We start from the raw sequence: 27,710 nt of genomic DNA, 5'->3' as shown, positions 1-27,710 counted from the left end.
TCCTCGAGAGCCTGACGAAGCTGATCTTCGGTATATTGAGGCATTATATATAGAAGAAGACATGTGCAAAAGATGAGCCCATTTGGACGCGAATTGAAAATGTTGTGATAAAAGGAGGTTGGGGGTGGGCATTGGGTTGTGGTGGATTTTCGCGTTTTTGTGGGTGCCAGAAACAGGGGGGTGCCAGGAAGTGGGTATGTTGACTTACACCAATCCTATGGCGGTCTGGAGTCAAATGGGTAGTCTTATCAGCAGAGCTTCATAATAGCCACTATTGTTTTGTCAGCCGTCGAAGCATACAAATTCCATCACTCAAAATTGTATTCCATGCAAATGTCAACGGCCCGCACTGACTAGGAGATGCCCAATGTGTACCGAGATGCTGGAGCTATTCCTGAAGACCATTCTCTGCGAATATTTTCGATAACATCCCAAAGTTCTCAGCTTCTTCCTCAAGCTGTGGGCAACATTCTTAGCACCTGAAATGCTGCATAGCGTCAATATAAATAGATCTACTATTACGAATATTGGCAAGAATGATTGTACTACTCTGATTTTAACTCCTTCATACCAGCCTAAAGTAAGACAGAAATGGACTAGAATTGAAAGCTGAAAGCTAGAGACGGATGAATTGAATTTATCTAATAGTTGATCAAATACGAGTACTCATCTGGCTCTCGAGATCGTTGAGATATACGTGAATGACTGTCGGAGGAAAAGATTCCTGCACATTTTCCCAGATTCATGAAGCTAGAAACAATCTGTCTCTCCTTCCTCCTGATAGGGTTCTTGAAAGGTCCAGCAATGAGAAGCGTCTTGGCATTCGAGACCAAGATCCTTACATTCCAGGCAGATGACGAAGTCACCTCCATCGCACAAGCTACAGGTGTAGAATGCCTGCTCATCGGTACAAGTCATGCAAATATCACACCACGCTGAATCGCAATCGAAGTTCGCCCCTTGTGCGCCAAGCTCGTTGTTCTCCGGAATATGAATCTTGAGCATCAATGCATGTTGCAAGACCGATTCGATGACTTGGGTGCTGCCACTTTTTCGTGCCCACCACATCGAGCTTCGCCCTAGTCCATCTCGAGACTCAAATGATCCCTCGTCGACTGAGAGCAGATATTTGACGGCTTCTTCATGCCCATTGCGACAAGCTGCAGATAATGGGGTTGATCCATACTGATCCGTGATCTGAAGGTCCAGTCGATTCTGAGTGGTTAGTATTTGGATTAATTCGTAATGCCCGCGGGCCGATGCATAAAATACTGGTGTTCGGCCACTGTTATCTTGTACATGGGTACTGCACTTAGGGCTCTGAAGCAGCAGCTCTGCAACTTCTGTATGCCCGCTCAGAGCTGCAGCGTGTAGAGGCGTCCACCCACGCTCGTCAGTTAACCCTACATCTACTCCCTCAGCAAGAAGTAGTTCAATCACCCCAACGCGTCCGTTATACGACGCCTCGTGTAGTAGCGTCCATCCTGCGTAGGCTCGCAAGGAACCATCATTACGAGAGTCGCTAAGAAGCAGCTCAGCAAGCTTGCTGTTCACGGCAGCTGAAGCTGAGTAAAGTGGCACCATTCCGGCTTTGTTGGCCCGAGATACGTCGTCGCACCGACTAAGAAGTAGCTTGGCTACTTTTTCATGCCCGCAACTCGATGCCAAGAAAATCGGTGTCCATTGGCTATCGTCCACAGCGTTCGAGTCAGCGCCATTGTCCAGAAGTAGCTCGACAACCTCTAGATGGCCACGACTTGATGCTATATGCAGCGGCGTCGTTGAATTATTGGTTACAGCTGCGACGTCGGCGCCTGCATCCAGAAGCATATTGACGATCTCATAGTGACCACCATCAGAAGCGAAATGTATCGATGACCATTTGCTAAGATTTGCGTGGTGAACATCAGCCCCCTTCCTCAGGAGCAAGTTGACAATGTCTAGGTGTCCAAATTGAGAGGCAGCATTAAGCGGCGACCAACCATCATTACTCCGGGTAAGAATTTCGGCCCCATTGTCGAGGAGCAGTTCAATCACATCGAAGTGTCCGCAGTGAGAGGCCACATTGAGTGGTGTCCAACCGCCATCGTTAGCAACAGTGACGTTAGCTCCCCTTCTAAGCAGCAACGCGACGACGTCGAGATGGCCGTAGTAGGAAGCTACGTGTAGTGCCGTCCAGTTGTAGTTACTTGTTTTCTCACAATCTGCGCCTCTATCGAGAAGGAGTTCAATAACCTCATAGGCTCCATTATACGAAGCTTCGATGAGAGGTGTCGACCCTGTGTGATTCGACATTGAAATATCGGCCCCCGCATCTAGAAGGATCTTTGAGAGTGTCAAATTCCCAGCGTTGCCTGCAATCTCAAGAGCTGTTCTACCAAACGGCGCCTTGGCATTCACATGATGCTTCTCGTCGTGGATGAGGCAGGAAGCAAGCTCAGTGAAGCCAAGACGGGCAGCGTAGTGTAAAGGACTAGCATGGTGAGGTTCAGTTGATGAATCAGCTCCCAACCCGAGCTCTACGCTGTACTTCTCAAACAAGTCACGCCACGTTTCCCAGCTGGGATTGAGTTCATCGAACAAATTCATCATGAGCATTGTCAGTTCTTCGTCTTCCTCATAACCGACGGTGGAATGCTGATACCATGAACTCGCGGCGTAGTGTCGGAATGACCCCTTGACGCTCACTTGAAGTTTTTCTTCCTGGGTGCTTTCCATTTGAACCGTCGAATTGATCTTCTCTTCAAAGTCCCAGAAGTATTGACTGTTGATGTAGCGAAGGCAAAGCTTTGCTAGCCTGCTGTTTTGTTGAAGCTCGTTTAAGACTTGACTGTTCATGCGAATCGATAGCGATTGAGATGAAATGTTGCAAAGAAAATGTTGTTTGACTGAAAAGTGAGTCAAGTGCACCGTCCTTGACCCCCTGTTAGAATCCGAAGATGTACCTCGAACTTCCAAAAGCGAGCCGCAGGGGCTTTGTATTTCGCTTTCAATGAAGTCGTCATCAACTTCATCGGGCAACTCATCCTCAGGGAAATTGAAATCTTCCTCGTCGATCAACATAGCCTCGGAGATTTCGTTGACGGTCAAGGGCCGCAGAGCAAAAGCCGCCCATTGTAATAGAGAATAGGCACGTTTACGGATCGGTTCTGGTAGTTTAGAAATGCGTGTCCAATTTCGTTCATAAATATGATCAAGTCCAGACGGTATTTCATTGATCGCATCCTCAAGTTGCTTCTTGTTCTTCCAGCTGCGCAAGGAATCTTCGTGTAACTTGACCCAGAGGAGTTGGCCATTGGACCGATCCGCAAGCATCTTGGAGACACCTTCTCTTGTTGCTTCGTCCTTTCTCGGCAGCTTCTTGTCGACAATACTTCTTGCGTATCGAGCAACGTCGGATTTCACGTCTTCAGAATCGATTTTGAGTTCCTCGCAATTTTTTGAGCACATCATAGCACTTCGAATCTCAGGCTCGTCCCGACTGACAACTAGGAGGCGAGATGCCGTGTTGGTAATTGCGCCAATCACGGTGTTGAGAAACCTCCCCAAGGACTTCCCGTCATGCGGAGCCTTCCCCAACCAAGTACACTCATCCAAGCCATCCAAGACCAAGATGGCTCCAGGTACGACTTGCAAAATTTCTCGAAAGATACTGACGATTTCTGTCTCGGTGGCGAATTGTTCGTTTTGAGCTAGCCACTTTTCTCGCACCAACTGGTAGGTAATCTGGTCGGACGATGCCATCTGGTGGACCCATGCTCGAATCGCCGCATAGGGATTGTCGCGGCTTTCGAATTCAGATGACAAGAAGAAATAGACCACAGGCGTCTGGGATATCGATCTCAAATGTTCGATGATTCTCGCGCATAGAACAGTCTTTCCAAACCCGGCTGGTCCATTGACCCATAGGAGCCTTTCGGTATCATCGACAATTTTACACGCTTCGTTTAGAGCAAGCCACTCAACGAATTCGGGACGGTCAATAATCCAATCACACGTCCCATTGATTCTTCTCTCTTTGGCTTCAGGAAAGAGATCGTTCGGCGGTGGGCATGCTAGCCAGGCCCGAAGGTCTCGTCGAGTCTCGGCTGCAGTCGCCGGCGTCAGTCTTAATCGCAGTATTTCGGGAAGTTAAGGTGAAGAATCTCGATATACCTTCCATCTCCCTTTCCAACCGAGACAAGGTCTGTCGAAGCTCGCGAAGCCACGTCTGTTTCTCAATATCGTCATCTAAGCCAGATGGTCTTGTCAGATTTGTCTGATCGTGAACTTTCGTATGTGACAATTCGATATCAGGATAGTACAACTAGGCTATCTCCAGCATTGACAGCCGATGCTTGAACTGTGCTTGAGCTTAAGGGGACGCGGGCGTAAAGACACACCTATTCCATAAGCACAAGTCTCATTGGACTTATTGGTAGCTTCCCCACCTGGAAATGAACTATCTGGAGGAACCAGGTTGTGCAGATGCTGGACGAGAACTCCGAGGTTTTCGACTTGAGAAGTGCGTCTAGCCTTGCCCCTCAAGGACCAAACAAGCTTTTGCCTCCTTGATTCTGATGACTTTGGAAGGGATTGGATGCCGCGAGTGACGGTTGCTAAATTTTCATCCAGCCCGAGTTCTGATGTTGTTACGTCACCACAGATTGCCTTGATGACACTAAGCAGCTCTACTGCCATCAAGCGGACCTGCGGGTCATTCAGAGCGGTGTGATGGTCGTTCGAGAGCTTCCCTTGCCGGAACCCAACATCGCAGGCCCATTTTTTGAGGCGAAGCTTTTCCGCATCGAGCTGTACAGCGAGTGAACGTGAATCACGGTCGAAATCTTTATATATGTCGACTCTCTCGATGACATCTAGACAAGTGCTCAGAATGCCCGCGAGCCCAGCGATTCCGACGGCTAATCCAACCGGCTCCATTGTCATTGATATTGAAATTGGACTCGGAATTGCGATGAGAAAGAAATGAGGCTGCTGAGGCTGCCTACCTTAGATGAGGGGAAATGGCATCCCGCTCTTGTCTCTCCTGTAGCCTCGTTGATTGGGCCTGCATGCAGTCATCTGCCCGGGCATTGATTGGTAGAGAATCGATTGCCGCCCAGCACAATTCTTTTTTTTGCCTGCATTAGGCCAAGTTCAACGTGCCACAACTTCACAATCCATCTGATTGTCTTTCGACTGGTGAGAGAGGATCATTGCTTGGCCGTTGCGGAGGATGCAGAGATGAGTACTAGCTAAGATATCTTAGCAAGTGGGTGACAAGATGGGACGCCGGTCAACAAATGATTATAATACGTACTTACCGATGAATTCTCCTTAATTTTCCGTACTCTTCTTGTTTCCAAGTTCTCTTGTTGCTTTTATGTTGCAGTTACTTATTGGAGAATAAATGGTGCAGGGCGCTGAGCTGGGAGTGTGGTGTTGTCCCGACTACCGAGCATTGAGATCTTCCGCTTGACAAAAACAAAAAAGAAGAAAAGGAAGAAGAAAGAGAGGTATTGGACAAGATGGGAACGGCACTACTGCAAAAGGTGACACTTCCATATTCCAATGGGCCAAGAACATCAGCATCGTGAATGGTGTGGACTTCCACATCGTCTTTCTCCTACATTGCCTTGATTACTTGGATACGGCGGGCAAACTCTGCCAGACCAACGACGATCTCAAATGGGCTCGAGCTACCACCAGGAACAATACCCAGCATGGTACCTTCGATACAAAGAAGCACTTGCTGAGGCTCATCTTTACAAATCGCCACGTCCGAGCATTTTTTATGCGGACCTGTCGAGTCTTGCAACGAGCGCTAATGAATCTCTTTATCGCGTTTGCCCATCGGCGTAGACGACATCGGCTGTGATTGCGATGAGAGAAGATTGGCGTATCAAGATAGAGTGTACGATATGATCTGCAGAACGTCCGAAGACGACTTGTTCAAAAAAGCGAATATCAGTCGCGGGGAGTACAAATTGCGGAAGAAAGCAAACAAGATTTATGCACTCAGCAAAGGGCAAAGGTCACAGGTACGCAAGGCAATGGAAGCAATCCGGGAAGGGGTTGACGCAGCGCTTCAGAAGGCATCACTCAAGAAAAATCTACCACTCCGCCAACTCCCAAAGACTCGGGGAGATGTTATATTCAGCTACTATTTGTTGGCTCCAGATGAGATCGACACATGGACAAGCATCCAAGACGCTGAGAATGATTCGGACAACGCCGTCGACATGGATAATCCATTTGATGGGTCATGAGGTGTTCATTTTTGGGTGCAAGATTATGATTATCCTGATGGAATTACTGCGAAAGCACGTGGACCCATCAAAAGAACGAGGTCCTTCATCACGAGGAAATCAACCCTCTTGGAAGGGGAGATTACTATCGGCCGCCTCAACATTGGCTTCGTCGACTTCCTTTGCCCGCGAACCGTAGGGCTCTACGACACCAGGTCAGATCACTTGTACGAAGGTCACAAGGTGAAGATTCAATTCATTAACGATGATTACCTTAATCTAGATTTGGACTCTACCATCTTTGCAAACAATTCCGGCCCAGAGTCGCCTTGGCCATTAACTGTCAAACCAGATCGCCGGTTTTACGGAGTCACAAAGACTAAGAGACGGAGTCTTCTGGACCAAAGAACCTGGGAAGGAGGAGGCACGAGTCAAGAAGAGAGGACACAAGCTCCACGCGTGACAGGAAGACGGAGTGCAAACTAGCCAATCTAATGGGGGCGCATTACAAGACTCGGTGCTCTCAATGGAATACAAATGTGTAATCATCTCTATCAATCGAAAACTAGCGCCTAGAAAGTTCCCACGACAGTAGCATTACGCGCCGTCGAGGCAAGCTTCAATATGACCTCTTCTCCCTTCCACTCCGCCGCGCTACCGTCGACGGTGACATTCTTCAGTTGGCTCCCTTCTGGAACCCGCAGCTTAACCCAAACTTCAGCTGGAGGCGCCTTACTGAAACCTAAAACCGTCGTGATGGTACCCGCCTTCTCGTCCAGCTGCATATCGAGGTCGACTGATCCCCATTTGGTCGGGGCTCTCTGTACTCCGACCTTACCCTTGCTAAGCCATTTCCTCGGAACGCCTCGTCCAACTAGCAAAGCATCCTTGTCGGGGTGATCGAATAACAATGCTGCCCTAAGCAAGACGGGGACGGTAAATTGGGAAGGCTGACAGTATGTGCTGGAACCACCTCCAGTTCCGGCAACTTCAGCCGCAAGCCATAAGCCCCTGTTATAGACATGATACCGATGAGAGTATAAGAAGAGCACAAACTCATCAAGGCGGTCCTGGACAAGCAACGAAAGGGCGTAGCCATATGAAATGAAGCCCAAGATGTCGCGAGTATCAGACCTAAGGGGCGTGACGTTGGCAACGACACCCACGCTGGTAATTCCGTAGGCGCGCATGGAGTCAATTACCATGTCAGTATGGTTTGATGAGAGCACTGATGCTTGAAGCAGTTCCGAGTAGACCCGGTGCGGCCACCACTGAGAGGATGCGTCTCCCTTTTCGGCCAGGTCTTCGAGAACATGGGTTGTTTCATTCGGCAGGACAGGAACATAAGCAGGTGTGAAGTTCCTTTGGATCCATTGGTCCAATTTGAGGGATGTCTGGTTTATGAGCTGCTCAGCGCGAGTGTTCCAGTCGTTGGCATGGTCGGCAAATGTCTCAATCTTGCTAAGATCCTTAAGACCGCGAGCAGCGAACGCCGCATTGTTCCAGTACGGTTTCTCGAATCGCCATGCATCGTTTCTCAGTGCAGCATCAGATTCGCTCCAGCCAGAAATGAGGCCGTAGTATGGATCATCTTCAGGGAGCTTCAAGTTCTCGTCTTGGCGTGCGGTAAGCATGTTGGCCCAGGCGAGGATCTTCGTCTTGTACTTCTCCGGAAACGCAGTGTCGCCCGTGTACTGGACATAGCGTGCGATCAAAGAAAGTGACATGCCGAACTGGGGCACGGCAGGCCCACGCATCTTGATGGCTCCGTTGTCGTAGACATACCAGTCCATGTAGTTCTCAAGGATGGCCTTGGCCTGAGCAAATCGTCCCCAGGCCAAGTTAGCTGTGAGCGACATGGTCATGATGTCTTGGAAGCCGTCATATTCTGATCCGCCATAGTCGCGTTCAAAGGCACCGTACCTCGGAGTGACACCTCCAGCGCGACCAACAAGCTCTACAGCAAAGGCATGTTTCCCAATATCCGACCAACTCTCATCCGGAAGAGTCAAAGATATTTCGTCCTTGACGTGCGAGTCCCAGTAGTCGGCGAACCGCATCAAAGCAGGGTAAAAGTCATCTGCAGTAGGATGCGCCTTCAAGGGCAGGAACTGCTTGTAATCCAGAGCATACTTCTGTGCACGCAGGACTCCGCCCTTGACATACTTGATAGAGAACCAAATGTGAACGATATCGGGATCTGGAGAGTCGACGTCGGCGAATGTAGTGATATCAACCCAGTCGGTTGTGTCAACGAGGCCCCGGTAAATCTTTCGAGAAGCAGGCATCCATCCGTTGAGCAAGCCATCGAAAGTGTAATTAGAGTGAGTTCCGTCTGCAGCCTCCGACATGTCATTCCAGGGTGCGTAGTTCTTTGTCATGGACTGCCAGTCCAGGGCCATCGTATCGTTGGCCTGGACGTTTCCAAGGTACACATCCCACGGCAGGAAGGACAGGTCGATGACGTCGCGAACGTGTTCCTCAATAGGTTCACCATCTTGGAGAAGACGCTCTGCCAACACGTCATTCTGCTTGAGATTGACATCGTTTGCAGGATCCAGGCCAAAATATGCGTCCACCGTTCGGTTGATAGATACAGACTCGTCCGTGGAGGCTTCAACGTATCGCTTGATCTCTCTGCGAGTTCCAGAAGCAGACACCAAGACGAGCGGGCCATCGAATCGAGTGATGTCTTCGTATGCCGTCCATGTTTCCCCCTTGTAAGTAAAGGTGTCGATGGATGTTAGTCCATCAACGGTCGTTTCTTGTCGAGGATTCAAGTGATCCGCGGAAGTGCTGTCGGGAAATCCAGTGTAGTCATTACCGGAGAATTGTGGCACCTCATGGTACGGTTTTGGGTGCTTGACTGGACCTCTTCCGGCCAGAGATGTGAGAATGAAAGACGAGAAAAAGAGTGACTTAATAAAAGAGTGACGAGGCATGGTTGCAAATTTTGCCCAAAGGGCACTGACAATCCCTAAAACGAAAAAACCTGGCCTAATTTCCAGACTGCCAACATCGCAACTTGGGGTTTTCATTGATTTATACTGCATAGCAGTCATCAATTTCTGTCAAAGCCGAGACTATCATGGGTGTCTCGTACGCGTGCACCGAGTCAGGCAAATGCGCTAAGAAACGTTAATTGACATCATGCCGCATTACCGGGGAGAAGTCATATTCTCCTACGGTTTTTTGTAAGGAAACAACCCAAAATCTCCCCATCATCAAGTTGGAGGAAATGAGGCATGGGGTTCCGAGAACTCTTTTATATTAGATAAGGTTTAACTTTGGGCAGTCTAGCCTGTGTAAGAAGGTCTCAGCTTATTTGCTCGCGAACCACAACTTGAACCAAATGCATGCGGTCCAATCCCTATTCCTAAACGCTATTTCTAATTTCTGGAATTCTTGTGATCAGGAATTCTCACTACATGCACGACCTTATGTATTCAGCTCATGTATTCTTGATGTCGTGTAGTGGATGAATGCTCTTTCCGCAAGTTCCGGCAAAGATTGAAAGGGGGCTCAGATATTAGAGTTGACAGGGATACCCGTGGACCTAGCTGGTGTGGCCGCTGTCTAGTGCAGAAACGACCCCTTTGGTGGAGTTCGTTGACACTGTTACAGTTCGCTCACGGAAGTGGAAGGCCAGACTGGCTCTTTATTTTCGGAATTGCATGTTGTCTGCATTTGCAGAGCAAGCTTTAAGATCATTCGAATCCGATAATCGGCCTTGATGAGACCCAAGTAGAGATCCGACGATTATTCTTGGAAGTGAACTTCAATCAGTCTGAGCATGGGAGTCACCAAGTGATTCTCGAGCAGTGCAGACTCGACGCTTGAGAACTTCAAGTTGCTCCCGAGGTCCAAGAAACTCGGGGTTGGTTATTGAACTCTCTCAGTGCACAAGGCTATGTCTTTCAACTGATTGCTACACTGCGGCAGCACCACGGTCTTGATTTGTAATCTGAGCTCTTGTGCTTGTCCAGTACGAGATGGTGATTTATCGAGCAGAGGTTGCCAACCCCATCATTATCGAGAATGTACCGGCGATCTAAGATCTCATAATGGCTGTTCATATTTCACTCATGGACTAGGAATGCTCGTCTCAAGACTCCAAATTCGTGATATACAGCACATCTGACAACTCTACATCTTTTCGTCATTAATTGTACATCCATGGACAGCCACTTCCGTCCATGCTCTCGAATCCTGTTCCATCCTGAAGCCAATCTTGGTCCAGAAACATGCAATCATTACCGTTTTGATCCAGCGATAGCTGCTCGTGGAAGCCGATATCAGCCGGCATATCAAACACAGACTTCGTAGCAGGTTGTTGGCCTTTTTTCAAATCCATAAACTCCCCAAGCTCTTCCAAAGGAGAAAAATCAATATCAAGAAATCCAGATACCCCTGGCCGTATCGCACACCCAGAGCTCATGCTGTTCTCAACCTCTTGCGCCGCCCTACTTGTCTCCGTGGCTCTCTTCTCGGCCTCTTTCGCGGACCTCCACTTTTCAATCAAGCTTTCCAGCTCAGTGCTGGCTTTCTGCGCCACGGGATATGACTTTGCGAGCTCGGATAAGGCTTCAGTGGAACTCTGAAGAAGAACTTCATGGTTGCCTGGTTGTCCTGCACGAAGGTTGAGGAGATGAATGCTACCTGCGATGAAAACAAAGTGTACAATCGATGGCGGCATCTGTCGCATATTGAAAGATCGTCTGTAAGTCGTTGCGAGCTTTGTGATGTTTGCTGCTGCTGTAGCGCATGCGTGTGTGGAGTTGAGAGCCGAAGAGTTCATGTTGTCGACGTTGAGGAATTTTGAAGACAATCGGAGGAATGGCCGGTGGAGTAGAATGAGAGCAAAGTAGAAGTTCATTCTGCGTGGTTCTTTAGCTCCTGTTCTTGATCCTTGGCTGGCACGATCACATGAAGTCTTGAATATACTTACTGCAAGATGAAGACATGGGGCTGTGCCAGGATATTTGAATCGCTGGACCATGTCAAGCTCTTAGGAAGATCGTGATGCCACTGCCATAGGGCTCTGTGAAGTTGTGATGCTTTCAATCTCATCTCGCTCGTAGATGAGTGCCGCCGTTGACGGTGGATACTAATTAGAATCTTAGAACATAGCACTGAGAGTGTTGAGGTGTGATGTAAAAGTGACGAAGTCGATTCGGCTTCGTCTTTGCTGATGCCTTTGAAGGGTCGCTCAGGTATGGGAATGGTGATATCCCACTCCATAAAGGAGTTTGGTCGCCCACAGTAAGCGCTGAATAGGCTGATTACAATTGATTGTTAGTCACACGACTCGCTGCTGGGAATGATCAAGTCCGGGTTGGTGTATTTACTTGTCTTCAATGTGGCAGCCCCAGAATACTCTCCTTCTGAGATCGGCCATCTCCTGGCTCATCTTACCAGACGCAACAGCTTTAGAACAGTCCAGATGTAGGCCCAATTTACTCGCCATTCTGAAGGCAATGCCTATTTAGTAAAGACATTAGTGGATGGACATATCATTGCGACTCAAAAATGCTCTTACCACTGTACATCCACCCAAGGGAGTTGTCCTTCATGGCTCCATATCGAGAACCAAGTATCAAAGCCGCCTGGACAGTGGAAATGGTTGGGTGATCCATCTCTAGATCAAACATTGAGCGTGCTCGCTTCGCAAAAGTCTCTCCGGCGACACCGCCGGTAGAAGTAGAGTACCGCACGACTCCCTTGTCAAGACTTATCATCGATGCCAGAGCCATGATCGCGTACAACAGACATGGGGTATAAAAGTTTCGATCGCCGCGGTGTCCTTCACTGTCGTCCCAAATTTCCCGATGGCGGAGGAATAAAGCACGATCAACGACGAGGAGGTGAGATGATTGCCATTTCCAGAATAGGTCTAGCAAATGGGACACAATTGGTTCTGGCTCGGGAAAGCATTCGAGAGCACCGCGAGCTTGTCTGCTCGTGTCGTCCTCAAAAGGAGAGCCTTCCCCGCGTGGACTCCTTGATCGAGACTGATTCTCGGAGTACGGGAATAGGGTCACAGAGCCAAGAAATTGGTCAAAGTCTTGCATACTATCGGGTGTCCCAATCTCTTCCATGACGGGAGGGACGCTCTCGGAGACGCAGTCAAAGTCTGGCCTGCTGGGGCCTGAGAAGGAGATCGATCGGATGCCATTGTGTGTGATGTCGTCGGTCTTCGGTCTGTTTTGCCCCGAGAAGGATACAGATCTTGAGTGTGAGGCGGGGTGAAGCTCCTGTTGCGACGTCACAGCCCAATTGTTCTGTCCTCCCTCCGGAGGAGAGATCGATATCGTCATATTCTGAGTCCCCGGACTTGAAGAGCTGGCAGGGCTTGGGAAGGCACGTATCCTCGCATCCTGGTAGCTGTCTACAGTCCGTCGTGCCTGTTCCATCAGACAATCCGAAACTTCATCCGTCTTGTGCCGTGTGACCGGGAGCTCTGGGTTTTTGGAGACGTTCTTGACAAACTCCTCTAGTGCCTGCATTCGCCGTTGCAGTGCCTTGGTCTCGTTCGGTTGTCGTTGACTGCGCTTATCCTCGCCGTAGCGGACCTCACACTTTTCGTTCTTGTTTCGACATGAGGTGCAGGACCGGTCCATTCGGTCCCCCGAGCTCAAAATTTGAGAGATGTCGCATCGTCTCTTGTCTTTCTTGCATCGTACGCATGCGAAACTCGCGCGGCTCGCGTGTCGGTCTCGGGTCATGATTGGAGTTGTGGAAGGTTGTTCAGTTGCGTCTGCTTTCTTTCTCCCTTCTCCAGTCAGCGTGTAGGATGTGGGAGCAAGTATCAGAGAAAATTGTAAGATTTGAATCTCGTGGGGGGAGGGCGGTCACGATGAGCAACAAAGTCAGGTACGTGGGGGTATAATGGGCCCAGAAAAAAGTGCAACACACGACAGCTAACTTTGTTTTGTTGGTCACGATCTGCTATTCTAAGATCAGAAACGGCGGGCATAAAGGGCCCCGGCATTACCCATCTCGGATTAGGACCCTTCGTCCCAGCACAAATCGCAACACACCCCCCTAGGTAAGGATGATGGTAAGCGTGGCTATATGCCCGTGTCATTGGAGAAGGGCAGCCAATTGTCGTCAACCAACAACATTGGCACTGCAATGAAGTACGTGGAAGGCGAGAGCTGTTTCTCGGCAGCTACCACTGCGGCACGAACACCGGACGCCAGACGCCGCGCAGTCCGGGTAATCGTAGGATGAGGGGGAGGCAAACGGCAAACGGGAAAAGTTGACAGACTCCCAGGGGTTTGACTTGTAAGACATCCTTGTGGAGTGTTTGGCTCTTTCAGTTCCCGTCTTGTCAGTTATTGGCCCTGGTCGATATGTACACATGGGCTTGTCATGGCTCCGATCTCGGCATGATCTTGCGTACAGATTCCATTATCGAGGGAATCGAATCTGAGATGCGTGTATCAGTCTATCCAAACTCCCGGTGTCAGCATTGAACTATCCGTTTGCAAAAACTCACGGTGAGCAGAACGTCGCTAGATCCATTCAAAGGAGCCTCAAGTCCCCAAAAAACCTTGCCCCCGCGAACCCCCAGACTCCGCAAGTTGGACCCCCTTGAACTCAAAAAGGATTGACCCGGCCAACCCGCCACTGAGATCACGTCTGTGCCCCGGACCTCGGATTGCCCAAACAGGTAACCCGGCGCATACGATTTCCCCGGGACCCTCAAGCGCCCCCATAGTTCCGGGTCTAGTCTCATCCAACAACAAAACATTCGCGACGTTGAGGTTGGTAAGTCCCAGTTTTCCTTCCAATATCCAAAAGTCTGGACCTCAGGAGAGCAAGGCCGCATGACCACGTCAAGGAACAAGCCAAGAGCTGAAGCCTCCCGGCAAGCTCGAACAGCTCAAAGCCTCGAACAACAACCCAAGAGATCCGGCCGCTGGAACACTTATGCGGGGCAGGCCCCGCAAGATGTGTTCATGTGTACAGCTTTTCCTCCCGGGGGTCAGAGAGACGGACGGTGGGAGTATGTCATAACTAATACGAAGCCTGCGGAAATGTGGCAATCATTCACATTCCCACGGCTTCCCCCCTCCCGGAAGAATGCCCCGGATGCGAGCCGCAGCCAATGCGAACGGTGCGGAGACGTGGCAAAACTTTTCCGCAATCCTGGGGAAAGGGGTCTTTCTGATGTTACGTCTTTTTGAGAAACTCGAGCCGCTGACACTTAGAACCCCGGTTTCCATGCCTGCCCTAGGGGAAATTGGCGTGTGTTCGGGAGCGGAGCCTCCGCCGAGCCGAGTTCCCGAACCGAACTCATCCTGTCAACACGGGCGAGGGAAGTGCCATCGTGAGTTGGTCATTAGGCAGGTTGGGCCATGGTCCGGTGGGAGCGCGATTACAATCAGCAAATTCATACGAACTTGCCTCTAGATTACACCGTTGTATGGTCTGTGATCCAGATAATGGACATAACACATTGAATGTTGGCTGAACCCAAGGGAGTGATGCTATGTGGAGTTACATGTATGACCCCTATGCTGATAAATAGATCTAGGCGAAAGGGGACTCTACCAAAGAGCTGAGACTCGTGGCGAATGACATCGACTGAGGATCGAGTTACCTAAAGCCGGCACGGCTATTAAGTGAGAAATCTTCTCTGAGATAGAGTGCTTGTGAACTTACTGAACAGCTTTCAGCTACAGCATGATTCACGTATTCGGCCTCTTCCAGCTTCGCTAGTGGTCCCCTGTTACCTCTATTGGTCAATCTGACCTGCCACAAGGACCTAATAGCTTGACAGTTTAATGGCATATGTTGCTTCCCTGTCTTTCCCGGCAGTTGGGGCGCCCTCAGGAACGGCCACTCGGGTCCCGACAGCGTGAATGCTCACCGGCAGATGAGAGTGCTAAGCTTCTGAGCAGAGCCTTAGTCTAACATGTGTCAAGTGCTTGCATGTCGCTGAAGCCCCTGACATCTTTGATCCATTGGCGAATCAAGCGTCGGGATGAGATAGTCAACTCGGAACGATGCTGTCATACCAGCTCCGAGGCCGCTTGTGGATCATGATCTCAGGGCTAACAAGCTTCGACCCAATGGCTGCAGTTTGCTACTTCGATCAGAGCTGGTTTGAGCAACTTAGAGTGTTGCTGCGGCCTTGGGTATGAGGCTGTTGACTGACAACTCTCATCGTGTTTGTAGTGAGTGTATGGCGTGTCTATTGGTTTGCCCCAGATCGAACCAAAGGCTAGACCCAGCAGCTTGTAGAGCTCCGTACCTACTCAAATACTCATAAAGCCCAGAGTGGCAATATTACCATGGTTGACCATCTAGCCATGAGATCGACAAGAAACTATAAATCATTCTATGGTGTCTGCCAGTGGTATAGCACTTCTCCTGGTGTGTAATAATGGTGGCTCGAGAGACCAGGCTAGAGTGAGTACAGAAATGAGGCTTCACGATGATGAACTTGTCATTATTTTGGCTAAGTTGGCGAAGTTTCATTATCAGGCCTGCCATGTCGGTTCTCAGAGTTGCCAACAAATTGAAGCGATATTGAACATGAAGAGTTTTGGTAAATTCAATCTAACGCTATATTATATGTGAAAATGAAGGTACGAAAAGATAGGCTCAGAAAAATCAAGCCATGCCGGATTGCAAGCCCTTGATGGCAACCATTGCACCCCAGGCACCAGGATCGGGGTGGAATGACGTATCCTTCCCAGACGCTGCGACATACGTTGCACGACCAAGCTTAGCCTTGGTCTTCCTCGTGTATTCGGCTCCCTCGACAGCTGCCTCGACAGCTCCCTCGAAACCCTTGCTGCGAATTGCATCAACAAATGGGATCAAGACATCCAGGATCGTCCGGTCTCCGATCTTGGCGGGTGTGTAATGACTCAAATGCGCAAGAGCAGACGTCAGCGCCAGTGTCCAGAGAGGCAAGATACCTTGCGACTTTGCCAACGACGCGTTCTCCTCTACGGAGTTGCTGAGCGAGACGAAGAAAATGCCGAGGATACCACCAAGCGTGCCACCCATCTTGCTCTCAACAATGTCCTCTAGCTCGTGAAGAACTGAGACGATGGATCCCTCGGCTGCGATACCCTTGTTGTCTAGAGCATCGAGGAGATGCGAAGCGCCCGTTTTCAGGGTTTCACCGCAGTCGCCGTCACCCATCACCATGTCCCACTTTGTCAGATCAGGCTCGGCTTCAATGACTGCCTGGCAAGCCATGTTCAGCATCGACCTGAGCGTTGCCGGGTCCATTCTCACGTCGCGGTCGGCCTCAATCTTCTTTGGCTCTTCAGGAGGTGACTGCACGAACTGAAGTTTTCTATCGCGGCGGACAGCTTGAGCGCCAGCCATCGACTCCCAGTGTGTGTTGGTCTTGAGGTCGGCGAATCGGAAGATTTGCTCTGCTGAGAAACTGCACTTCTTTGATGCCGCTGTGATGTTCATCAAGGAGATTGAGAATGCAGGTGCGTTGAGAGAGGTTTCGAGAGGGCCGGAGTACACTCTTGACGGTCTGATGTTCCACTTGGTGTCGAGCTGCTCGAGGAGCTCGTCGACAAGAGCGCCCATTTCCAGGTAGGAGATGCCTCCGAAATTGCTGACAAGGAGGATCGTCTCGTCGTCGTTGTTGAACTTGACATAAGCTCGGTCGTGATCCTCCTGGTCCAGGCAGTACCGCAGCAGCTGGTCAATCAGGCCCTCTGCAGTAGGCGCGGGCGAGACCTTGCTGTAGCCGGGCTCATTGTGAGGTCCGGTTCCCACCTCCACCTCGTCGGCGCCCAGACGAGCGTGCTCTGTGCGCCCGGGAACATGGCAGTGGTCCATGGTGGCCGCGATGGACACAATTTCGGACTCGACAGAAACACCAAGCTTGTGGATGTCATCGAGAGTGCCGGCCTTGACGCCAGCTGCTCCACTGATGACTTTGAGAACACCAATCTGCCCAGCAAGACCTCTGCGTCCTACCAGGCTACCACCTGCCTTTCCAACAGACACATCGTCACCGCAGATGATCATGCGGCAGTTGTGCCCACGACTCCGTGCCTTTTCTGCAGCGAGGCCAAAGTGGAGGCAGTCGCCGGTGTAGTTGGTGATGACAAGGATCGTGCCGACATCTGAGGGCACACGCTCAATAGCAGACTGAATTTGCTTCGCAGACGGGCTGGCAAAGATGTCTCCGGATACGGAGGCCGCCAGCATGTTATTGCCGACATAACCTGCCCATGCGGGCTCGTGGCCGGAGCCACCGCCAGAGATGATGCTGATTTTGGACTTGTCGTATGTTGAGTCAAAGACCACACGGTTTGACTGGTCCAGACCAAGAGAAGGGTTGTATGAGATGAACCCTCTGAGAGACTTGTCAACGAGCCCCTCTGAGGAGGTAAAGATGTGGCGGTCGGACATGATTTGTGATGGTGCTTCTATCTCTACTTATGTGTAGGGGTATGGGATGTCGATGAAGCTCACGAAACAAATTGCAGAACTGGACAATGTGAGCTTCCTTTGATATTGAAGTTCGATTTGAGTCTGATAATGATCACAGAAAGGCCCATCCTGATGCTGACCAGTCGATATCATATGTGGTGTGGTCGGTTGATGGTGTGCGATTTTCCGGGGACCCAGTAAATCGGTCGTGTGTGCGTCTCGACCCCGGATTTCCGCAGCGGAAGATCGGCTAGGGGGGTGAGCCATCCGCGACAAATCACACCCACACCGATGCACATGGCGGTCTCGACGCTTTATAAAGAAGTATTGTAAGTCGTGGCGGTAGCGGCCTTTGGTACTTTCTTATACTCGTCTCCAGACATCCGAGAAATCAAGGAAATTTCTATCTCCAGATCCGTCTTCAAGCTTCACCACCCCGCATCATACAAGAACATTCAAGATGGGCAGCAACCCCGTTTCCAAGTACCGCATCGTAGTCGGATGCGACGTAAGTCAGCAGAAGTGCCTTGCTTCTCAAAACATGAGACTGACACCCAAACAGGAGGCTGGCATCAAGTACAAGGACACAATCAAGGCAGACTTCGAAAAGGACGCTCGCGTTGAGTTCGTCGAGGATGTTGGAAGCCACGATGGCGCAGACAAGACGGCATACCCTCATAGAGCCGCCGCCGCCGCTCAAATGGTAGCCGACGGCAAGGCCGACCGCGCGCTGCTCATCTGCGGCACGGGGCTCGGCATGGCCATTGCTGCCAACAAGATCAAGGGCATCCGCGCTGTAACAGCACACGACAGTTTCAGCGTCGAGCGTTCAATTCTGAGCAACGACGCGCAGGTGCTGTGCATGGGTGAGAGAGTCATTGGTTTGGAACTTGCAAGACGACTAGCGAAGGACTGGCTTGGGTACACATTCGACCCTACGAGCAACAGTGCGGAAAAGGTTCACGTCATCAAGAGTCTGGAGGCTACAGCATGAAGCATTTTTTGGTTGCATTCCTTTTAAATAACGATTAATAAAAGCGTTCATTCTTCTTCCAAATATTCACCCTAAACCACATCTTTCGCAATGACATGCTCAGGTCTCATGTGAATCTGCGATCTCATACCCTGCGCCCTCATGGCACACATCTTAAGTCATCGGAAACTCCCAATGACTTGGTTCTCCATTCAGGCTTCGTAGGATGATATCAATGTTGGTTGCTCTCACATGAACGTCTTGGCGAATGATGTTCGGGGCTACATGCAGAACCCGGTATACACACCATTCGGCAGATCCTGAGCCCGGAGAGTCGTGACAAGCTCGGGGCCGGTGCGCGGCCCTACTCAATGATAAAAAAGTACTTAAGAGCGCAAGAACCCCTGCTTCTCTGTTTCTACGATCTTTCACTCATCCTGTTCACTCTCATAAGCGTGACCAGTGAGTTGAAGTCAAGCCCGGGATGAGCTTGATTTAGCAGCAGCAGTAAGTCGGATTACAGGTAAGCTAGTTGATTCCTCACATACTATCCATCATATTGTAATTCCAATTTCCTAAAGACTCATATGTCCTTAATTATGGTGCTCGTTCTTCCAGATGTCGTTCAAACTCTCTGCGTCGACATTGAAGCTCGCCATTCCCTATTTCCCCAAGTCTCAATATTGGCGGGACAAGATCTAGGTGAGCTCCGTCAGCTTTCCCAGCGGAAATTTAGGTGCACCTATTGCAAACGAAGAACGGAGAGATTGCAAATTCTCCGAATCTTGGATTGAGAACTTCGTCAACGTTTGATGCCATCGGACAACCGGGAAGCTTAACGATACGACGGGGAAGATTGCCGCAACGATGGGTCGAGTGACCGGCCGCAAGCCCCTCTAGGCGGGGTACAGTCCCGATTTTCCGCACTATTTGAAGTGCATGGCCCGGACGCTTCGTTCTTCGCACGCAGCTGAACCCGTGAAGCAACAGGTCAACGAGAAGCCACCAGCAGACACTGCGCAGAGAAGTTCCATACCCTCAATATGACGACATCACCGAATAGGAGGCTCATCGGCCTTTCAACCAAGATGTACTTCCCGCTCCAACGCACGCTCGACTTCATCGCCACAGTTCAGACACAACTAGCCGCTCTTTCTCCAACATCTTTAGAGAACGTCGACATCTTCATCATCCCCGATTTTATCTCCATCCATCCCGTCAGTGAAGCCCTCAAGAACTCAGCTGTGCCAATCCGGTTGGGTGCACAAGACTGCCACTGGGATGACTTTGGAGCTTTTACGGGCGAGGTCAGCCCGGCTGTCCTACGCGAGACTGGTGTCTCAATCGTCGAGGTCGGGCACGCGGAGAGAAGGAGAATCTTTGGTGAGACCGACGAGGTCGTGGCCAAGAAAGCCGCAGCGGCAAGCAGGAATGGAATGGCGCCTTTGATTTGCATCGGCGAAAAGACAAAAGGAGACTTGAGTGTCGCACTGGGAGAATGTCAAGGCCAGATCGACCAGTCCCTGGCAGACGTGCCTGAGTCAGCGGAAGTCATCATCGCGTACGAGCCAGTCTGGGCAATTGGCGCAAGCGAACCGGCCAGCGAGGGCCACGTTATTGAGGTAGTCAAGGGTATCAGAGCTTTTGATAGCGTGAAGAGGAGAACCGGCACGACTAGAGTCATCTACGGCGGCAGTGCTGGACCGGGCTTGTTCGAGAAGCTGGGCGAGGCCGTCGACGGCCTGTTTCTTGGGCGGTTCGGCCATGATGTGCCAAGATTCCTCACCACTGTATCAGAAGTGGCTTCTTTCCAGGCTTGAACTCGATTATCTCAAAAGTTAGACATATGATAGACACTGCGAATTTTCATTCGGGTCATTTCTAGACATAGTGAAGTTGATTCCGATTTCTTTTCCTTTTCTTTGGGCGGCAAGCCAAATGCTGTACTGGATTCTTGCATCGCTTACAGCTCCGCAGATTCTCTTCGCGCTTCCGAACCTCCAAGCGCCCCTAGAAGCCCCTCGTTTTTCGATGGCCAGACATTGCCGACGTTGGGCAAGGCCCGAAGAGTGTCCAGATTGTGGTTTCCAGTCTCGATAACCACCCCAGAGAAGATTGCATGATCGAACTTCTTCACTACTTTGGTTCTCTCATCTTCTGTCAACTTGCTGATGAGAGCCTCTCGATCTTCATCCTGTGGCGCAAGCAAGTGTCAGCGCATCAGAGCACAGACGGTGAGCGCTGGGACACACCTTGCTGCTGCCAAACTCGACGATGAACTTTTCGCCCATTGCGAAGACAACACATGTGAATAAGAGTGCGAGAGGGTATGATCGCATTGGTCCAAAGCGATACCGAGATGCGTTTGGAGACTATTGCTTGTGTTGTTGGTGTGAAGTTGGGTTGCCCAGTGGCGTGCCGCCAGAAGAGCCCGTGATTACGTGCCCATAGGTGGTGCAACAATCACCTTCCTAAAAGGGATTCACAGCATCAAATTGCCTTTCAGTGCGCGTTCCTGTAGCGAAATACTTCAAGTCCCGTTCTCGCTCTCAAATTCCATTCAGAGTCCATACCTTTTTACAGTTAATCGGACGCAAGAGAATTCCGGACGCCAGGTTAGCAGACGCCCTCTTTTACACTTCTGGAAACGGATTACCTAGACCAACAGTAGCTCAGCTCTGCGCAAATGGGCGTGTGGGTTTCTCAGCATAGGTACTATCCCTTGTAAGCAAGACTCTCTCAGCAGCTTTAGAAATGCATCTGATTACTGCTACTTTGACCAAAACATTCACTTTCCAACTTGCGCTGGTCTATCTTTGTTCTCTTCGGCCACGTGGGTTCCGAACGGCCCCCAAGAAGACATTAGCCGATGGTCGTAACGGTACTCGTCTTGACCACTAATACATGGCCGACATCGCAGGCCTGCGCCCTTTGGGATGCCCCACGTCATTAGTCCGTGTAGAAACTATTACTCACGCCAAAGAAAACCCTCAAGCTGAACTTCGCTGGAGCTAACCAGACCTGCATTTGAAGTTGCATCTGCATTGTATCAAAACACGAGCACAGATTGGATTGGTAATCAACTCATAATATCTTTCGAAGAATTTCTCAAAACTTACGTTAAGCAACTCCTTCCTATTTACATGCCCTATTCTTCCCAGAGTTAGCATTCACGATGTCGTACACCGAGGAGCAAATCGACCGGTATCTCCACCATATCAACTACCCGCGGGAGAAACATGCGTCAGATCGGTTGCAGCTCCTAAAGGATCTTCAGGCTCATCAACTTGCCCGAGTTCCTTTCGAGAGCTTAACCTTGCACTACTCGAAGCACCGCATTATTTCCATCGATCTGGAGGATCTCTTCGACAAGGTTGTAGTGCGAGGAAAAGGCGGCTATTGCATGGAGCTCAATGCCTTATTCGGCGCCGTCCTCAAGGGACTCGGGTTCATAGTCGTCAGCGTTGGTGCAAAGATCAAAGGCGACGAGAGGTTCGGCGGATGGTAAGCACTCGTAAAGGCTTTTAACAACAACTCGGCGCTGACCTTAGACAGGTCTCATATGCTCAATCTCGTCACCATTGATAGCCAGCGCTACGTAGTTGACGTTGGTTTCGGTAAAGGGGCGACCATGATCCCCGTACCCTTGAACAAGGAGACCGGCCACGAGTTCACCACCATCGCTCCTCTGCGAGGTAAACTCGTCTACCAAAAGCTAGACCAGAACACGGATTCGAGTCAGCGCATGTGGGTGTACTCGTCAACCGACACCGCCGACGGCCCCTTCCGAGAGCGCAACTGCTTCACGGAGCAAGAGTTCTTCCCTGAGGACTTTGAAGTCATGAACTACGCCGTCATGATGAGACCAACTAGCTACTTTGTCAAGACGGTCCTGTGCATGCGAACGATTCTGAATACTGAGACAAGGGAGGCAGCGGGTACCATTGTGCTGCATAAGGATGAGGTCAAGCGTAAGATTGGCGATAAAGTAGAGCTCCTGGAGACGTTGAATAGCGAGGCGGAACGCGTGCGGGCTATCGAGAAGTACTTCTACATCTCACTTACACCCGCAGAACAGAAAGCCATCAAGGGAATGCCCCAGGAGTTATTGGAGAAGAAGTAGCAGAGCTAAGCCGATGTTGTGACATCTTCTGTCCTGGAACGTGGGAGGAGTTCCCTGGCTTAATTATCGTCGAATCTGGGCGCGCGAACTGCGGCTTTTTCAGCTGCTAATTTTATCGAGTGGTCAACTTCCATATTTATAGATAGCTCGCCTAAGCATCCTAGCCTGTAAGTTCCAGATACTGAAGAAGAACTCGTTGCCCAGACAATTGACTTGCGGATCTCTTGTAGAATCTGTCATTTCGTCCGAAGTCGGCCCAAGTAAGATGCTACGAGCATCTTGCCAACTCTAGTCTATCTCATCCACCCCTGAATCAAAAGTAGGGTAATTGGTGTAGTGGCTCGTGTGCTGAAGACCTTCGTTCCGCAAAGTTGCATGTTCCTGGAGATGGAGTTGTTCCTCCTGGGTCTGTTCAACTCCGCCAGTTGTATCAAAGGCCCCATTCCCCGATTGCCCAGTGCAGGAACTTTGATCCGCAAGCACGGACTAGTACGTCAAGCATCTCCGGAGCTGTCAGCAGATGGGTTCTTCAAATACCTTGCCGAGCGACTAGCAGCATCCGCTTCCATATCCAACAAGGCTTTCAATATAGAAGCGGTTTGCTCCAGTAGAGAGCCGCTATCGGAATGGTCCACTTCCAACATGAGTTCAATGACTTCTTCGATCAAAGCACGATCACTCGCTCTCTGATGGACGAGAAAATCAACCACATCAGCGTCATGATTCCATCTTTCAATATGCGCTAGAAGCAGACTAAGGCATGCCGTGAAAGCGGAGAAGTCAATGGCTCTGCAACAGAACGAGATCTCGTTCGCGCATCTGAAGTTGATGTATCGACTCAGGAACTCGCGGCTTGCGTTTGAACGCGCCGCTCTGCTGTATTCGTGATCCGCGCGGCAATTGGACCGTAGCATGTACGGGAAATGTAGGAGGATCATCAGATTGAAATGCGCAATCTGGAATAGAATCCGAAGGGTGGTTTCAAGCTTTTCCCCTTCACTTATGATTGCAGGCCGCTGTTTAAGCCGTGTGTTTGGGACTAGCCACCAATCAGGGGGCATTTCTTGAGCTGACGTCTGCAGCATTTGGTCAATTTGTTGCGTGGCACCGTAGTCCTCAAGTTGGATGCTCTCGTTCCTAGTAGTGATACAGCGCATTATCTGACTGTGACGACGTTCAAGGTAGTCGCAAGGAGATTCCTCAGGGGCGAACTTGTGCTTTGCTGCATACGGATCATCGAGAGTTGTAGCAGGTAGGCCGAGCATTAGAGCCAAGTACCTCTCTTAACTTGATATCCTATGCCCAAGTTACCCCGAGTTGAGTCTGAACTTTGTTTCCCATTGACTACTGAACAGCACATACACGGTCATTTCGTTCGCGATTTACAGCTGCCTCCCCTCAATTCCGGTCATCCGAGTCCCCGAAGTGGCCAATTCGCGGTGCCACAGAAAGCATAACGTGGACTGGGCGACTTCCGATTCCGCAACACGGCAGGCTCTATGGCCGGAGGGATGAACATGATATGAAAACTCCAAGCATCAGTCAACTTCCTTTCAGACGATCGAAAGTCCATGACTGCCTCGCCTTGAAAGTCCGCCGCCGGAGTCTTGAGGGACCGTAATATCCTGAATGCGCTCCGAGTTGATAACGCACAAGCCGAGTCCGACCTACTTTGGGCAGTATTCAAATATTAAAAGTAGCTGTAAACTAATTGCATGCTTCAAGGCATCCTTGCCAATCCATTTATATTTAGATATCGAGTATCTTGTCCTAAAGAACACGAGTAGCCTTACGATGGTTATGAGTTGCGCCTATGCTCCAGCCACCACGGCCAAACCATCATAAATCATCCTCTTCACCTCATAGAACGTGCTACGGTGCTGCATCATGGTCGCCGCATCCGCAATACCCACGCTCTCCACCTCAACCTTGCCTGTGCTCGTCTTCCGTACCGCCACCGCGCCGTTGATCACCAACGTACCCTCGCCACGGAACTCGGCCGTGTATCCCGTCGACTGCATCGCCCGCCGCAGATCCGTGAGCCTCAAGTCACCCACGTGTAGCGGCTGTGCGACCGAACGCACCGCAGAAGCCATGTTTGAAGGCAGTAGGTCCAGCGTGGGTACTACTTCGATCTCGGTAGTCTCGTCTTCCCCGTCTTCCTCCTTCTTGACTTCCTCAACGGCTTCAGCGTCTTCAGCCTCTGTCTTCTGCCTCTTGTTGGCCCCGTCGTCTTTCTCGATGAGCTTTTCCTTGGCCAATGCCTCGGCGATAAGCTGGCCTGTGACAGTCACGACGCCCAAGCCGCGAACGTTTTGCCACTTGAGCTTCTTAACCAAGCTGTCTGCAAGTTTGACCACCCATGCGTTGGTGTCGACACTTGCGTCTACCCAGGCACCCATCGCTGGCGTGTAGACATCGATCGCGCTCTCCTCGGACGCACCAATCTGGGCGGCCAGCAGTTTCTTGCAGTCTACTGCGAGGGCTGTTGTCTCGTCCGCAGTGCCGCCAACTAAGATGAGTTTTCTTGGCTGGATCAATGGAATCAACATGTTCAAACTCCTCTTGTCGTGCAGTCCACTGAAATCAATGAAGGCGATTCGCAAGTTGACCATGACCTTCTCTGTCGAGACGATCAACTTGGAAGGACCCTGTATCTCCTCCTCAGCAACGTCCTCCACGTCGTCAAACTCGTCAGCGACATGGTCACCTGGGCCATTGGCGTCCAAGTCATCCACAGACCCTGCCCTGTTATTTTGGCGCTTGTTTGCTGCTTTGTTATTGCCGTCATCCCACTTGCGCTTCTTTCCAAGTCGGTCGTCATCGTCATCTCTCCTCAGACCGTCGTTGTCCGGTGTATCTTCTTCCTTTTCCTCGGCACGCAAGTAATCTTCGGGGCGGATCACGTCTCCGAATTGGTCGTCTCGTCTCCTCCGCATGACGAGAGGGAACGATCGTTCGCGACCCTTCTTGCCTCTCACATCGAAGTCGTAAGCACCGCGCTTTTTTGTCAAAATATTGATGCCGAGGTCCTCGTCTGTAAGAACAACCTTCTTACGTGTTGCCTGGCCCATGGTTGTTGAGATGTTGAGGGCCTTGCCCTGCTGCTCGTTATCGGATTCGCCAGAGTCTGATGAAGATTCGGATGAGACATCGTCGGCAGCATCTGCGGGTGCTTGCAGGGAAGCCCCGCCGCCACTTTGCAGCGTAGCTTGAAGCTGGCGTTGAGTCGCGAGCCACTGCTGGTACACATTGAGTTCTTCTCCCTCCAATGCTTGCCTCTTGGCCTCCAGGATCTCCAGCTCCCTACCGCCACCATAGACAAGCTCAAGACTGTTACCATTGCTCGACTCCTCCACCGAAGCGCCATCTCTTCGTTCAGTCCACCAGTCCCAAAGGGTTCTGGCTATTGATGGTCTTTCAGTCTGTGATTTGGCTGGCTTATCTGTGAGGATGACCAAATTCCTGGAATCTTTCGCAAGACCCTGGATCAAGTCTTTAGAGAAACCCCATTCCAGAGTATCGTCGCTTGCAAGAATAACCCTTCCTTCTGCTTGAACATTATCCGCGGAGGCCGAGAGGAGCTTCTCGATTTGTGCCCGGCGTTCAACAAGCTTCAGGTATTTGAAGTCAAATGGAACGCCTTCCTTGCTCTTTCCTTCGGTGCCATTGGTACGCCGTTGCCCATCAGCAACTGATTCGAACTCCCTAACGATATTGTCGTCCATCCACTCCAACATGCTTCGTGCATATCGCAGAGTACTCGACATGTTCCGTCCAGCGAGGTAGAGTTTCGCTGCTTTGAGGCTGCCGCCGTCCGTTTGTGAGTCTACTCTCCATGCTTGTTCTAGCATATATGCAATCTCCAAGACACGTGCGCTTGAGTCCACTGGGATGAGTGCCGTCCCTCCCCGGCTGACGCAGGATTTGATCATGTCGACGAGCTGCTCATCGCGTTTTGCACGGCCTCCGGCTTGAGCAACCTTTTCTGCACCTCTACTACTGCACACCAAGGCCGTCGGCTTGCGCAGCTGTTCGATGACTTCGGCACCACCACCTCCAGCGCCACCCAGCCAGGCAGCTCCAGCGAAGACATTCTCCTTCGCCTGATTCCAATCTACAGCGTAGACAATTGACTCCAGACCATGCTGTATATGCCATATCGTTCCTCCGAGAGTGTGGCCTGCATTGTAGGCCGTGATCATGAGGCCATTGAGCGGCGGCGAGAAGGGAGACGGAAGGGGTTCGTGGGGTTGCGAGTACTTGAGAGGCTGGATTAGGGAAAAGTATCGAGTAATCTCCTCGGGGGTTGGTGCTTGCAGAAGAAAGTCGCTGTCGGCCGTTGGTTGCTGAGAGAAGGAGTATGCGGCCTCGGTCAGGGAGCCGTGGGGTATCTTTGTCGCGGCTAGAGGAGTGGATGCGTAGAGGTCTTGGGTCAAGGTGCGACCTAGATCAATGACAGGTCGGGTAGCGTATACGGGGATTCTCGTGAACAAGGGGAAGTTCTTGCAGCAATGGGCAAATGCAGCCAAATGCGATGTCGTGGCGTGTGTCAGAAGGATGATGGACAAGGTCGGAACCTGTCTGGAGGAATGTCAGCGATTGTCGTGAAGGACGCCCAGAGTAGGGGAAGGGCCTGATTACTTTTCAAGCTCCCGAAGCTTTTCGACATCAAACGACTCATCCCAGCCAAGATCTATGAGAATCTTAACGCCTCCATCGAGCTCCAGAATCGATTGCGACGCTGTTGAGTCGGAAAGGGCGCCCTGAAGAGGGCAAAAGGTAAACATGATTGGTATCTATTCGGCAGGGCCGCAATGCATTGTCTGGAGGTAGAAGTAGTGGGATTGATTCGACACGGAGTCGCTTCAAGATGCAAGCGCAAAAGCAGCGACCATAACGCTGGCGCGCAAATGTCAGATAATAATCTCGTTGTCGTCGCTGTTGCAAGCGCAGTGAGTCG

At 50.7% G+C, this 27,710-nt stretch overlaps 13 protein-coding genes across 13 annotated transcripts; 5 read left to right on the top strand and 8 right to left on the bottom strand.

Moving 5' to 3' along the window:
- Positions 1–336: 336 nt before the first annotated feature.
- Positions 337–603, bottom strand: CTAM01_12916 (uncharacterized protein; the record flags this gene model as incomplete). The annotated part of the gene is made up of 1 exon (XM_060528921.1): positions 337–603. A coding segment is annotated over one exon (267 nt), but the record flags the coding sequence as incomplete, so codon positions are not given.
- Positions 604–750: 147 nt separating this feature from the next.
- CTAM01_12915 (uncharacterized protein) lies at positions 751–4,926 on the bottom strand (the record flags this gene model as incomplete). Its single annotated transcript, XM_060528920.1, has 3 exons — positions 751–4,088; positions 4,156–4,230; positions 4,431–4,926. The coding sequence occupies 3 exons, from the start codon at positions 4,924–4,926 to the stop codon at positions 751–753; spliced, it is 3,909 nt and encodes a 1,302-aa protein (XP_060376546.1).
- A 1,311-nt stretch (positions 4,927–6,237) lies between these two features.
- CTAM01_12914 (uncharacterized protein) lies at positions 6,238–6,426 on the top strand (the record flags this gene model as incomplete). Its single annotated transcript, XM_060528919.1, has 1 exon — positions 6,238–6,426. The coding sequence occupies one exon, from the start codon at positions 6,238–6,240 to the stop codon at positions 6,424–6,426; it is 189 nt and encodes a 62-aa protein (XP_060376545.1).
- Positions 6,427–6,799: 373 nt separating this feature from the next.
- Positions 6,800–9,169, bottom strand: CTAM01_12913 (uncharacterized protein; the record flags this gene model as incomplete). Its single annotated transcript, XM_060528918.1, has 1 exon — positions 6,800–9,169. One exon carries the CDS (start codon positions 9,167–9,169, stop codon positions 6,800–6,802), a length of 2,370 nt encoding a protein of 789 aa, XP_060376544.1.
- A 1,220-nt stretch (positions 9,170–10,389) lies between these two features.
- On the bottom strand, positions 10,390–12,952 carry CTAM01_12912 (fungal specific transcription factor domain-containing protein; the record flags this gene model as incomplete). The annotated part of the gene is made up of 4 exons (XM_060528917.1): positions 10,390–11,104; positions 11,176–11,505; positions 11,576–11,708; positions 11,767–12,952. The coding sequence occupies 4 exons, from the start codon at positions 12,950–12,952 to the stop codon at positions 10,390–10,392; spliced, it is 2,364 nt and encodes a 787-aa protein (XP_060376543.1).
- Positions 12,953–13,361: 409 nt separating this feature from the next.
- On the top strand, positions 13,362–14,419 carry CTAM01_12911 (uncharacterized protein; the record flags this gene model as incomplete). Its single annotated transcript, XM_060528916.1, has 2 exons — positions 13,362–13,366; positions 13,951–14,419. The coding sequence occupies 2 exons, from the start codon at positions 13,362–13,364 to the stop codon at positions 14,417–14,419; spliced, it is 474 nt and encodes a 157-aa protein (XP_060376542.1).
- A 1,432-nt stretch (positions 14,420–15,851) lies between these two features.
- CTAM01_12910 (dihydroxyacetone kinase) lies at positions 15,852–17,630 on the bottom strand (the record flags this gene model as incomplete). The annotated part of the gene is made up of 1 exon (XM_060528915.1): positions 15,852–17,630. The coding sequence occupies one exon, from the start codon at positions 17,628–17,630 to the stop codon at positions 15,852–15,854; it is 1,779 nt and encodes a 592-aa protein (XP_060376541.1).
- Positions 17,631–18,111: 481 nt separating this feature from the next.
- CTAM01_12909 (ribose 5-phosphate isomerase) lies at positions 18,112–18,645 on the top strand (the record flags this gene model as incomplete). Its single annotated transcript, XM_060528914.1, has 2 exons — positions 18,112–18,159; positions 18,214–18,645. 2 exons carry the CDS (start codon positions 18,112–18,114, stop codon positions 18,643–18,645), a joined length of 480 nt encoding a protein of 159 aa, XP_060376540.1.
- A 1,022-nt stretch (positions 18,646–19,667) lies between these two features.
- On the top strand, positions 19,668–20,444 carry CTAM01_12908 (triosephosphate isomerase; the record flags this gene model as incomplete). The annotated part of the gene is made up of 1 exon (XM_060528913.1): positions 19,668–20,444. One exon carries the CDS (start codon positions 19,668–19,670, stop codon positions 20,442–20,444), a length of 777 nt encoding a protein of 258 aa, XP_060376539.1.
- Positions 20,445–20,587: 143 nt separating this feature from the next.
- On the bottom strand, positions 20,588–20,963 carry CTAM01_12907 (uncharacterized protein; the record flags this gene model as incomplete). Its single annotated transcript, XM_060528912.1, has 2 exons — positions 20,588–20,818; positions 20,877–20,963. The coding sequence occupies 2 exons, from the start codon at positions 20,961–20,963 to the stop codon at positions 20,588–20,590; spliced, it is 318 nt and encodes a 105-aa protein (XP_060376538.1).
- Positions 20,964–21,799: 836 nt separating this feature from the next.
- On the top strand, positions 21,800–22,747 carry CTAM01_12906 (N-acetyltransferase; the record flags this gene model as incomplete). The annotated part of the gene is made up of 2 exons (XM_060528911.1): positions 21,800–22,128; positions 22,180–22,747. The coding sequence occupies 2 exons, from the start codon at positions 21,800–21,802 to the stop codon at positions 22,745–22,747; spliced, it is 897 nt and encodes a 298-aa protein (XP_060376537.1).
- Positions 22,748–23,241: 494 nt separating this feature from the next.
- CTAM01_12905 (uncharacterized protein) lies at positions 23,242–24,012 on the bottom strand (the record flags this gene model as incomplete). The annotated part of the gene is made up of 1 exon (XM_060528910.1): positions 23,242–24,012. The coding sequence occupies one exon, from the start codon at positions 24,010–24,012 to the stop codon at positions 23,242–23,244; it is 771 nt and encodes a 256-aa protein (XP_060376536.1).
- Positions 24,013–24,558: 546 nt separating this feature from the next.
- On the bottom strand, positions 24,559–27,537 carry CTAM01_12904 (RNA-metabolising metallo-beta-lactamase; the record flags this gene model as incomplete). The annotated part of the gene is made up of 2 exons (XM_060528909.1): positions 24,559–27,331; positions 27,392–27,537. The coding sequence occupies 2 exons, from the start codon at positions 27,535–27,537 to the stop codon at positions 24,559–24,561; spliced, it is 2,919 nt and encodes a 972-aa protein (XP_060376535.1).
- Between the last annotated feature and the right edge of the window lie 173 nt (positions 27,538–27,710).

This window comes from Colletotrichum tamarilloi, assembly GCF_030869305.1.
Source record: "Colletotrichum tamarilloi strain Tom-12 chromosome Unknown Scaffold_84.1, whole genome shotgun sequence".
Taxonomy (NCBI): Eukaryota; Fungi; Ascomycota; class Sordariomycetes; order Glomerellales; family Glomerellaceae; genus Colletotrichum; species Colletotrichum tamarilloi.
Note: the sequence above shows the minus strand (reverse complement) of the source record. Positions and strands in the feature narration are given on the sequence as shown.